This window comes from Xenopus tropicalis, chromosome 8 (assembly GCF_000004195.4).
Source record: "Xenopus tropicalis strain Nigerian chromosome 8, UCB_Xtro_10.0, whole genome shotgun sequence".
Taxonomy (NCBI): domain Eukaryota; kingdom Metazoa; phylum Chordata; class Amphibia; order Anura; family Pipidae; genus Xenopus; species Xenopus tropicalis.
This window is the reverse complement of record NC_030684.2, coordinates 90441093-90454700: the sequence shown is the minus strand read 5'-3', so window position 1 is coordinate 90454700 and position 13608 is coordinate 90441093. Positions and strand designations below refer to the sequence as shown.

Sequence of the window (13608 nt, the reverse complement as noted above, 5' to 3'; positions counted from 1 at the left end):
TTTTTTATCTTATCTGACCTCTAAATTGTAAAGGTAGTGGACCTAATTTACTAACAGGACAAAAGGCATATTGCACATATAATGGTTGACAGCATTTTGTATTTAAATTACTGCCTCAAGTTAGCTCAAAATAATTGTCCACAGGTGGACACAGTTGCAAGAAAATACAGGAAAAAAACAGAGCAAGTATCAAAGGGAGCCCAGATAAATGAATTATTGCTTAAAATACAGGGTTCCCTTGTACTTATAATGTTTGAACCCAGTTCACTAGTAATCGGCACAACAGAACTTTTGATAAAAAATATGTAAATAAAACACAAGTACAGTCTGTATGGTGTTAACACATGGAAATTTGCCCTTTTTTCATTGATGCCTGGCTCAAAGCCAAGAAGGCAAAAAAAGAAGACAATATGCAATAGTTTTGTGCATATTGCTGCAAAAAGTATCATAAGCAAAAATAAAACACTTTTTATGATAGTTTCCTTGTAATGAGTTATCAAACCCCTATTGCTCATTTACACTGCAATAAAAAAATATTAGAGTTTACCATATAAAGATATATTGCTGCTCTTTTTAAGTACAGTTTTTTCAGTTGTTTTTAGATTGTTTAACTTTAAAATATCAGGGACTCCTACATTTTGCAACAGATGTTTTTGCTTGGAAAAAATAGAGTACGATAAAGAGTACAAGGGGAAAAGAGAACTGTTCCTTTAACACAAAGTTTACTGTCAGTTTTACTGTGCCTGGTTTCATTTATACTGGAGCCAGTCTTACTGTGTGAGAGCCGTTTGCATTCTGAAATTAGTCCTAAGCTCGCTTCTGTGGCAATGCCAAATTTTAATGTTTGTGTTTTATTTAGAATTCTTTTCACGGCCAGTCAGAGTCATCCAGGCACACATGCAGGCTGTTGCGCCCCACGAACAAAGTAAGCAAAAGCTTGCATTTTCTTTGGCAAAATCCACAACCTCAAAAGAGTGTGGTGCTCAAAATAGTATTATTCGATTTTATTGAAAAAAAATCAAGCAAAACCAGATGTGAGAAATAAACATGCCCATGTAAGGTTCCCAGGTTCGTAATTAAAAAAATAATTAGTGCTTGATTGGATGTTAGCACCAAATGCGGATGGATGGTGGGGGACTTGTTATATTACTTATTTTTTTGAGTGTTTTTGCATGGCTGATTGAATCAGAATAGATGTGTATTGATATTAAGGCATATTACTAATATTCCGCAGAGACCTGGCACTGCAGACATCTTTGGTCAGGCACTGCAACTCAAAAAGTCACAGTATAAGTTTCTTTGATTTTCTCATGAAAGCTGTTGCTACAATTGAATGATGGCATGGATATTTTAGCTCTGATAAAGACAAAAAAATCTAGGAAGTTTGTGTTGCTATCTTTCTGAGAAAATTATACATCATTAGAAAAGGCCAACACTAATAACCTGTATGTTGTGATTCAAGATTAAGGGGTATATTTATCAAGCTGTGTAAAAAGTGGAGTAAAGCCGTTGATGTTGCTCATAGCAGCCAATCAGATGCTTTGCTTTGGTTTTCAAACTGTTGAAATGATTGGTTGCCCTGGGCAACATCACTGATAATGCTTCAATCCACTTATTTACACAGCATGATACATATACCCCTTAGTATTCCATAATAAAAGGATAGATAATAACATTACAATCAATAGGAAAAAGTAATCAACTAGTGCATCAACTAGATTCTACTAATGTTAAGGGTTGAGGAATCCTGAGTCAGTTATTTTACCTATTCAGCATGTATTTGAGGTCCAAAGATTTTTGCCATAACATAAAATTTGCTTGACCGATGATTCTATTGATATATGGACCATAATTGTTCTTGTCAACTACTTATATATTGACCATGAAACAGCATAATTTGGCCCAACCCCTGTAATTAGGAAGCTCTGTCTTTATAAGTCATTATCATCCACTTTAGTTTTGGAAATATGTTATGAGTAACCCTCTTCTACTTTAAAAAAAATTCTGGCTATGAGTCCTAAAATTGTAGAAGTGGAAAGTGGAAGTGGAAAGAAGTGGAAAACAGTTGAACCATTGATTATTGTTATTGATTTCTCTTTCTCTTGAATTGGTCTGACAAACCAATTCAAGAATGAGTAACTGAGTAGTAAGTAGTAAGAAAAATGGTTTATTTGGGGAAGCAGATTAAGAAACATTCATTATATTTGTGAAACTGATTTATGGGCATCCACTATAATGTGGGATCATTTTTAAAGCAAACATTTGCCATGTAGAAGGATACTGTCATCAGAAGAAGTGTGTTACTTTTATTTGGAAAAAATGTGAACATACTGTTGTCACTGTTTATGCTTGAATAAAGGAATCCATTTTGAAAGAATGATATGACTATTTGTTGTCCTACACTCCTGCCTTGCTTTTCCTATCTGCATTGATAGACAAAGTGAGGACTCCTTGTTGGCAATGTAGTGGGGAAGTAGCTGCTTATACTGTATATCTGCTACAGCCAGGCCCTCTTCCTAAGCATTACTGTAAAATGAAACATTAAATTTCATTTATAATTTTTGGTAGATATATATATATATATATATATATATATATATATATATATATATATATAATAGACAGCTATAAACTGAAATGGAAATTCATTGCAGGTGAAATGAAAATTTAAAAAAGTGAGACACATTATCAATAAGAAAGTGAGGCCTTGGTGAAAATGTTGACAGCTTATGGTCTGAAGCATTACAATGCCATTGGTAAAGTCAGATTAAACATTTTTCCTAAAGTTTTTTCGAGATTAACCTAGCCTCGAGTGTTAATAAACATGACTGGCAAATTTTGTGAGCCCGATAGCTACTTAGTTAATAAGTCCATGGGGGGAAACTGGCCTTTAAAGTACAACATAGAAGGCTACAGAGTCAATTACGTTTGAAAACATTGACTGCTTTTGTTTTGAATCAAATATAGCATTTTTAGTTTATAATAATCTTATTTGTTCTTATATGTCTAAAGTATCTAATTGCTGCTGCTGAGAATGATTAATGTCCAACTGAAAAGATTCCATATCTGTGAATGGGAATTGCAAACAGATGCTAGTCAGATTCATGTGCTCCACAGTTTGAAGAAAAGGCAGCAAGTACACGTATAATAGAACAGTCCCCAACACTGAAAGCAAGTAGGCGTGTGCAGTTAATAATCTAGAAGCAGTATGTATTATGTTTATAAGAATAGAAATATAAATGAGTTGGATAAAGAGGGCAACTTAAACTTTGTCTTGCACTGTTCAGAGCTCACTAAAATTTTTCAGTATATGAAGGTATATTTTGAAAAATGTATTTCCCTTTTATTGATTGTAACTTGAAGTAATGATTGTAGTTGGTGTGTCATTACCGAATATATCCCTTGTTTCAGAACAATAGGCCAGAATAAGATCAAGGAGAAAGACTTATCTCATGGTTTATCTCATAAAAACACCATTGCAACCTTTTGGGAAACCAGAGCTTAAGATATACATTTTTCCTCATAAAACAAAATATATCCCATTGCATTAATCAGATTAAAACTGGTTACACAAGTATATATTTGCTTGGTCATTTTGTTTATTTTGGCCTACTCGGACCTACCTATATTATAGCTTTTTGTCCACAAAAATTGATATTTTTTAACCAAATCAAAACTTTGCTATGATGTAATCATTTAGAAGGGATACTTATTATTAAAAAAATGACCACGTTAGTATCTGACCACTTTACACTACAGTCTGTTTTGCCATCCAGGGGGGGCAAAATATATGAGAAATCTGGTTGCTGAGCAGCCAGACTGAATGGATTTTCAAAAGCTGCAATTTTTTTTCATATGGCATTCAACCAACTCTTATGTTGTATATTTAGTTATCTGAGAGAGCTGGGACAGAGGTACACATGCCTGGCTCTCTTTTATATGTTTTAGACCCAGGAAGGAGAACCGAGTTACTAAAATGAGTGTAAAATTTTTACACTTGAAAACTCATAATGTTTTACCTCATGTTAAACTCTTAAAACAAATATTACGTCTTTGATTTTTATATCCTGTCGTGTATCTTGTATTGATAACTTAGCTCTTTTTTTTTCAAACATTTTTAAGGCCATGCTGTGCTTGAATTGTGCTTTTTCCCAGTTAATTTTTCAGCTATTCTTAGCTCTAAGTGACCCATTTTGAAAAAGTTTGAGGAAGTTGTTACTAATCTGTTGACCACAGTGAGCTGTGTAAGATTAAGCACACACACACTGAATCAAAGTGTTACATCAGCCTTACTGACCCTGCTGGTTGCAATGCATTTAATAGGGTTAAGAAAGCGTGACAAAACAAACTGCTGTATTAACCACAAACTCTGTTTTTTTAACAGCCATCAGTTTTGATTTTTTTTAAATTAACAGAAATTCTAATTTAGTTGTGTTAAACTGAATTGCACATATAATTTTATAATTAAGTTCTCTGGTTAAAATGACATCTTGCTTTCAGTTTTTATGTCCTGGCTGTGATTAATGTTTTATCTCTTCTACATATAAATATTTTAACTAAAGAAGAAAAAAACATGATTTGTGGTTTAAAGATGTACATACTACCAGTACCTCACTGAGGCTTTGCTATCTTAAGATGAGAGTAATATCAGAGTGTGTTTAAAAAAAAATTTTTTTAGTGTACCAGCAGCTTATCGTTTTTTTGGCAGTTGCAGACATTGGGCTGCAGATAGTATTTTATACATTTGCAATGAAATGCAGGTTTGGCGGAAATGGGATTCCTGTAACAGACACAGAAGCAAGGGGGACTTCTCTGCATTAATCAGAATTCTGTCACTAGCAAGTGTTATAATAATAATTGATAAACAAAGCCAAGTAGATTTTCCAGCTCCATAAAAAAATCCACATTTTGCCATAGAAATACAGTAGGACAAATTCCCAAGACAGTAAAAGACTATATAGTAGACAATTTAAAAATCAGTACATTTCTTGTAACTTGCAAATAGCGATAAGTTAATTTTTTAACTAGGTTTTTCTGTGAAAAAACGGCCATAGTTTCCAATGGTCACAAAAAATTATGCGGAATGTAAAAAGTGGATGCAAAGCAAGTTCATTGACCTCAATGTAAAACGGGACAGATTAATTACTACTTGCAAAAGAATTAAACATTTCAACTCTAAAATGGGTATGGATAACCATATTGCAAATTCCTTTTAAACCCATTTATAGCTAGCTAGAGTTGCAGTTATTCTTTCCTAAAGAAACCTACAGTATTTCTGCCAGTTTATTGTCAGTGGATTTATTTTTTCTCTTTGGGCTTTCAACTGGGAAAATCATAGGGCTGCAACTGGATTATTGTGTGCTCAATTAGTCATTGGTTCTATTGATAAATCTATTGAATATTCACTGTCTTGTCCTCCCAAAATGTCAGGAGTGAATTTTTTTTATGAGCACAGCATTTAATAATGTAACACACAGTTGTTGCATGAGCCTTGAGCTGGAGGAAATGTCATTATTTCCTTAAATGGATTTTACCTTTAGATCCAGTTAAAAGTGTATTCATTAAATTATCACTGTCACTGAACAGTTTATTAGTTTTTAGACTTCGTGGCAGATTGGCTAATGTAATCAAGCTATTTTGCTATTTTGAGCTGTTATGCGATAGTGATGCATTGGTTTTGAATATGATTATAATATAACACTTATAAAAGTAATAAAAGGTGGTTTGAAAACTGAATAAAGTTGTTTTAAGGGGCAAATGTGGTTAGAACCCTTTATTAAAGCATATCTGCTAAAATGTATCTGACACATATTACATTTCTGTTTTTTTAATATGTCCAGAAATGATTGAATACTGAGATACTGGATGTCTAGCTACCTATTAAAACTGCAGGTACACATTAACATTTTGACGATTTTCATGTAACTTGTGCACTTTTGAATGTGCATTTGTCCCCTGTTTTTTTGTTCTTAGACCCACTGTACTTATAATACTGTAAGCAGACAGTAACCTGATGACACCTAGATTTTTATCATTATTGTAAAATGTCCCTATCCTGTAGATTTACTTGTTTACTTTACTTGTATTATGTATATGAAATTTTAGAATGGGGTTTGAATAGAATATTTCCATAAACAAGAGAGAAGGCACCTGTGCAAGCCAGAAATGTAATGGATTCAACGTACATGTCCATAATTACTTTTATGATTAATAGTTATTACTACCCTTGCAGCTCCTTAAAGCAGCAATATAAAAATATACCAATTCCGTTAAATGTGTTTCACACCACTTTATAAATAACAATAAAATAGTAACACCCAATTAAATGATCCATCTATTTGCCTAGGACACATACAAGACAGAAATATGTCTTTGCTGTAGACTTCCTCCTGTCTTTTCTAGGCCCTTACATTCCAGAAATGGGCAAGAAATGATGGTAGAAACTAGGTCTTTGAGCTTAGCCATTAGATACCTGTTAGCCATATCTTCTTTGTCCAGAAATAGTCCCTTGGTGCCTTAGGCAGACTATGTAGCTGTATTGTCAGTATACAAAGATCAAGGCTGACACTTTAATAGAGCTAAAGTTAAAACTTTGTAACTGTAGAGCTTCCATAAATGTAAGATCTAATATATTTAGTCCTAAACAAGTCAGCTTCTCCTGCCATTTTGCATGGATTGTTTAACCTAAAGTTAAATATGATTAGCTGTTGTGATTATAGAGCTGTGCATACCATACTTAGGCCAGGACCAGACAAGAGCTTTCTAGAGAAAAGCCTCCACAAGTGCTCTGCAATCCTCCCTAATACTGCAAGTAGGTTTGCTGATAGTTGGGAGAGTGGCAACTAAAACTTTAGCTGGATAAATGCTGTTGACTAGTCACTTGGACTCGCCAATCACCTGAGGTGCTTCAGTTCACTGGAAGCCTGGCTAAGATTATATGCCCAGTGTAGCAGAAGGAAGGATTTGTCACCCTGAAACATTAATCTGCTATACTGGTCACTCAGTATAACTGGCAAAGTGACAAGTGAGTACAGCTCCTATTTCTGCAGTAATTGTTGTGGGAGTGTTGTCCATTGCAAACACTGTTTTGTCTTATGTGGTTAAGGCAAAAATGAAAATATTTGCAAACCTCTTGTTTTTGTGTGCTGTTGTAGATCTCTCTTATAGTCATAGCGTTATTAGCTTTGGACATATATATTATGTGCTGACTGCCATCTAGACCAGTAGGAATCATTTTCTCACTGTCTAAAATATAGAAGTCTACCATTAGTCACCCTAGTTCTTTCACAGCTCGTTGAAATAAGAAGTGCCTTTTCTGTGATATTCAGTGTCTGCTAGAGTCAGGTATAGCAGACATTCATTTAGGAAGATACGTCTAACTTCACACTTTTGTACCTTTAAACACATATAAGGAGACAGTAAAGGTTATGTGCACATTTAGTGTAATTCATTCTATTGACAGCAATCAGAATCCAGAGCCTGTTGAAACTTCACCTCTAATTGAAATGGGAAAGGTAAACCAGTTTCAGGGCTCTGCACACTGTAATTGCAATAATTTAATTTAGCTATTTAACCTGTAATTCAGTGGTATTTATTAAAGAGCATGGGAGAAAATGAGGCCATTAGGAGCCAGAGATGAATACATTGAAATGAAAATGAACGCTTCTAACTGCTAGTTGACCTTCGTTTTGTTGCAGTTTTTATTAGGCTGGTCATGGTAATTACTGGGACGTGAATCACAGAGAAAAGTGAATAATTCCATAATGAATGACTTTTTCTTCATCTCTCATATCCCAAAGAGTGTTTTAAGAGCACATAAGAGCAATTTCATTTATCTTGGGACAGAGTACGTTGATTGTGCATATATCCACTTTTGTGGATCAGATTTTGGGGCATATTTATAAATGTATCTAAAAAAGTTGAACTATACAACACATTGGCAGTTTAATGTTGGCATGTAAAATCAGGCTTGGTCATAAGGCTGTGTTATGAATGTGTGCCTGTATGTATATATGTTTTGTTATGTGTTACATGTGATTTTAAATAGCCTCAAAAAATTTGACTTAGAGTGGTGCTGCTTTTTGTACCAAGTCAAGTTATGTTGTGTCTGCAATGTTGCAAATTAATGGCAGAAATTTTGGTGCTTGTCAGGCTTTTAATAAAACACACCATAATTAGCTCTTTGTAATGGATGATTTCCATGATCACAATGCATAGCGTTAATTCACGGGTAAGACTACAAGAGAGCTTGCTAACTATGCCATTTATTTTGCACCATTTTTTACACCTCTCCTTAAGCTTTAAGCTTTTACACAGTTCTACAATGAATGCTATTTTTATTATGAGCATTATGAGTAAACATATTTGTATGTAGTATGATGAAGATATTAGTATGCTAAGACAATCTTCAATTTTTATACTACAATTTGCAATTTAGCTTTCAAATTCCAGGTTGTAGAGTGGCAGTAGCCCTGTGGAGGGGGTTCTAAGCTGTATTTCAGGTGTACAGGGAATGCACATTTTTCTCCAGGTACCATTGTTATTATGGCCAGAAGTACTCAAATTTGGGGGAAATCTCAGTGCACTGACAGGAAGGTGGTGAGTCCTTCAAATGAGAAGCTGTATGTGAGCAAGCAGGGTGTCATGGGCATAGAAGATTTGTGTGGGATGGTGTGAGTGGAGAAACAGGACAGACTGGAGCAGAACAGAGCTTGTGGAGAACCAGGACAGATTGGAGCAGAGAAGCAGGACCAAGTTGGGGCAGGACCATTGAAGAACAGGAACAATGCAGGACAGGAACAGGACCAAACTAGACAGGACAGTACTAGGTGTAAGGACAAAGGAGGGCAGAGCAAGGAAGAGCCAGAGCTAGGGGCAACCCAGCAGCTTAATGCCACAACTATGCTAATTCTCAAGTGAGGAAATTAGGTAATGGGAGTATTTAAATAGGGCAGCTCTAAGTGGCTGAAATCAATTGGAGACAGTAAGGCTGCAGGGATAACCTAGGGAAGGCAAGTGAAGGAATCAGATTCTCCTGGCCATCTGGCAAAAACAGAGCAGCCAGTAACTAGGAGGTTCCTGAGATCAGTACTGCCACCTGTAACGACAGCCCAATTGGCTTATTAGCAGACAGATAATTAGTTAACCATTTCAAATTACTTATCATTTATCAGTTTCAAATGAATTTCTGTACAAGCCCTGATCCTGTTCAATGTATGTATGAAAATCTTGCTTTCAATTGCACACATAAATGTGCGAATTGTAAAAACAAGTAACCAGATTATTGCCCTTCTTCTCTTCCTAATCCAGCATAGTAAAAGCATGTAGAGAGTATATGCACATTATAACTTTGCAAGGTACTGTGCAGCAGACCATAAGGGAAGGAGTGGGCAAGGAGTCATTTTATTTACATTGCATAGAGTTGGTGTATGATACAATGTGTATGCATGTTTCAACAAAATGCATCTTCTCCTGTAACTTGTAAAAGTTTGTGCAGAGCACAGAGCAAGATGTGATAAGAACAAATAAAAAGGTACAAAGTACAGTACTGATATTTTAATTCAGCTGCACAAACCAATACATAAGGAAACACAGCTGCTAACTTCTATGTTGGCTTCAGGCTGGAGTATGTAATCAAATGCAGCCTGACCCAACTGTCAGAATGAAGTTGCACCATGCTGAGGGTTAGGTGAAATGCATAGTTCATCCTTAGAACTGATGTTATTACAAGTCAAGGCTTGCAGATTCTAATGTGCCAGCCAAATGATAGTAACAACAACTGACAGGTGAGAGTCTGATTAGGGCCTTAAAAGGGAGGAGGTAATAAAAAGGTTTGTAGCTGGGAAGTCTAAGATCTTTTTGAAAAATGAAATGAAAGCTAAATAAAATAAAAAAAAAATAAACAAGAAAAAATAATGTGTGCGTAGGGAAAAACGTTTTAATTGGATTAATGAGCACCATATTAAATACAGTCCTCAGAGCTGTGTTGTTAGGAACCATCCCTAAACGATAAGAAGGTAGACACTGTCATGTGTTGGAACTTTAAAATCCCTTCATCTGTTCAGTTGCTTAGGAACAGGATCATTTGTCATGTATTTTAGAAGGGGAAAAATTGCATGTACTGTTGAAAATGCGATGAGCATTTTCGATCATATCTAATTCACATTTATATTGCTGTGGACATCCTCACTGCCCAGCTGCCCTCTAAAAGACTCTGAGCTGTGGGATTTTGTGATGCATGAATGAACACTGGGAAGTTAGCCAGAGCTGTGCTCATAAGCTTCTTCATCATTTATTACCTTCTAGTTTTAATTGTTTTCCTGGGGTTTTTTTTTCTAAGATATTTATCTAGGAGGAATACTGCTTCCTTACTGTGCCCTACACACTCTTTTGAAAGCTACAGATGAAGACTGTGAATTACTGCCCACAAAAAAAAGCGCATCCTAGCATTAAATAAACATCTTAGCACCTGATAAAAAAGCATATTTACCAAGAGATATTTATTGTCAATCTACTTGACATAAGGGTTGTACTTGAGGTTTGCATGTTGCCATGAAAGAAACAATAAACCTATGATTTATTCTCTCTATCTAGTTGTTTATTATAATCAAAAACTGCAATAACCCAGGTGTACTGCAGGCAAAGAGTTACAGTAAATACCATGTTTATGGCAATGACCTTCCTTGCTCAAGACATAAAACTCAAACATCTTTCGTAAAAGCGTCCCGCAATCAATGAAGTGCTAGGAAGCACATCAAAGCACTTCGTAGTTTGTGCAACAAAAAAAAAAAAATAAGTCTCTCATATACCAAGACAATAATCTTTTACACTTTCCTTGTAAGATAAGATAGATATAAAAATAAATAAGCATGAGGATGGCCTTAACTCCTTACCTTGGCAACATTTTTTCAAGAAGTGATATTAATATACCTGGCTGCAATAGTTAACTTCACACTGATTGTTCATATCTGCCTTTATAGATTGCAGGGTTACTGGGAAATTACTGCAGATCTCAGAGACTGTAATATAGCAGTTTCTTGTGACTGTATCATAGCATCCTCAACTGTCTGCAATAACTGCAATACAATCAAATGCTTCATATTATGTTTCTTAGGCAACTAAAGCAAACAGTATAATTTAGACCTGATCAGTGTAATAACTATGCATCTAATCAAAATGTGCATCCATCCAACTGCAGTTGGCACTTTCATTCCTTTTCTGTTTAGAATATGACTGTGTAACAAACTTCATGGATCTGGCACCAGCTGAACCACAGAAATGATGGCAGCATTTGACCATACCCTCTGACTTCTTGACAGGATAAAAACATATGGCAGGTAGCAATCAGCAGGTAGCATTTACTGGTCACTTATTTGAAAACTAATATTTCAGATTGTTTGCAATGGGTTACTAGAGCTGGGGCAAACTTTTTGACATCTTTTTATTTACACTTTCCCATTACCTTCTTAGTTTTGTAAAAGTGCTGTGGTGTCTGAGAAATAAATTCTTTTTTGTGGTACTGAGTCTCATGGTAGAGCAGAAAAAGCACAATATTCTTAATTTAAAGCAGTAATGCTAAGTTGTGCATTGCATTCTAGGTGTTCCAGGATAACGAAAATAAAGTAATGTGTAGAGTGGGTATAGTCAGCTCTCTTTCATATATATATAGTCATGTAAATCATGAATGGCATCAGTTACTTTTATAATTGGAGAGCTGTACAGCTCTGGGACTCATTATCCATAAAGCTCTGAATTGCAGGAAGGCCATCTCCCATAGACTCCATTATAAACAAATAATTCAAATTTTAAAAATTCCTTGTTCTCTGTAATAACAAAACAGTAACGTATAATTGATCCTAAATAATTGGGAACAAAATAATCCTATTGGGTTTATTTAATGTTTAAATGATTTTTAGCAGACTTAAGGCTTGGTGATCCTAATTGCAGAAAGAACTTTTATTCGGGAAACCCCAGGTCTCGAGCATTCTGGATAAGGGGTCCAATGCCTGAATTATTTATTTAATGGACAGATCATCTGTATTTTAATAAACAAATTTACTGGTCCTACAGTTATCTAACAATAAGCAGCATATCTTATAATCATTACTTTCAGCCATTAGTTCTAGTTAGAGTGGAATTTAAAATGGGAACTTTGGGACTTTTTATTTTTAACAAATAAATACATTTTATATGGTTTAAACTGAAAGCACAAGACAGCTGCAATCCTGTCCAATACAAACCTCCAAAAATTCACAGAATTGTCAGAATGTTTTATGATTTTGACCAGAAGGCAGATGAATTGTTTTATAACTGCAGCAATTCGAGGAAAACCACAACAGATTAAAAAATGCATTTGCAGGAAAAAAAAATCCCATGTTTCACTGACTGCTCCTTGCACCAGCTTTGTGCTTCCTGGTTTTCAAGAAGCAAAAGCTTGTGAATACTTTTTTTTTCTTTTCGTTCTCAAATGATCTGCAGTCAGTAAGATTTCTGCTGCTCTCACTGTGTTATTAGAAAACGCGTGGCTGGGATGGTTGAAATGAGAGAGCTACTGTATGCAAGAGAGATACTCACTGTGTGCTATCCAAGGAACGCCTGCCAAGGCAGTGTATGAACGGGAGCCAAACAAAACACAGGCGTCTTTCCAGCAAAACCGGCGCTCTTCTGCAAATAGAGGAAAAATTGACTCTCATTCTAGTATTGCTATTGCAACCCTGATTGTTTTAAAAATAGGTTTTAGGCAGCGTGCTCTCATAGGATTTTAGATTCTTAGCATTCTTTTATTCAATCTCTTATGTAATGAATACTGATCCAGAGCAGGAAAGCAGTTTGTTTTGCCTGGATTTACTTTCCTCAATATTTTGCCAGCAAAAAAATAGATGATGGAACCTTGCACCTAAATTATACCACATGCCATTAACTCATCGATTTTTTTCTTTCATGTATGATTTGGTTATTGCAGTATTTTTGCGAAACACCCTTTTCCTGGCTGTCTGCGTTTTATTTGTATCTACTTTATAACAATTTATAACATAGACTTTGAGACAAAGAAGACTGTAACAGTAAATATTGTTAGAGTTTAAATGGTAGTATTTTATGCATTCACAGGACAAGAAAGAACACAGCCTTATTTCTGGCTGCAACCAGACTGTTTCTATCTTTAGGGAAACCACCATGATTGCATACATGACAGTAGAATTTTTGGGTCATTCTGTGATAGCAGCTTTCCAGTTGGGATTTCAGCTGTATGATATTATGCACTATCTGTATTAAATAGCCATCTTTAAGTTGCGATCTTTGCAAAAAGAGTTACAAATAAAAAATCACATAATTACTTTGTTGGTTTTTGTTGTTTTTGATAGTGATGAGTGAATCTGTTCCGATTCGCTTGGCCTAAAAATTCGTGAATCTTTCAAAAGATCCGCGAAATGGCGAAAATGTTGTGCGGCAAAAAAAAGTGTCTCCCACGGCTCTTATTTTGTCGCACGGCTCTTATTTTGTCACCTGCGGCTATTATTTTGTCACACGGCTATTCTTTTGTCGCCCGCGGCTATTATTTCGTCGCGCAGCTATTCTTTTGACGCCCGCGACTATTCTTTTCTGACGCCG

At 35.4% G+C, this 13608-nt stretch overlaps 1 protein-coding gene across 5 annotated transcripts in view; it reads left to right on the top strand.

The window, feature by feature from the left end:
- The window catches only part of bcl11b (BCL11B, BAF complex component), a 70948-nt gene that overhangs the window by 44597 nt on the left and 12743 nt on the right, over positions 1–13608 (top strand). For 4 of the 5 annotated variants that reach the window (XM_018096920.2, XM_004917117.4, XM_004917119.3 and 1 more), the window contains exon 3: positions 860–925. The exons of the other annotated variant lie outside the window; for it this stretch is intronic. In XM_018096920.2, the coding sequence (XP_017952409.1) occupies positions 860–925 (66 nt within the window). The remainder of the gene's footprint in view (positions 1–859; positions 926–13608) is intronic. 5 annotated transcript variants of the gene reach the window in all.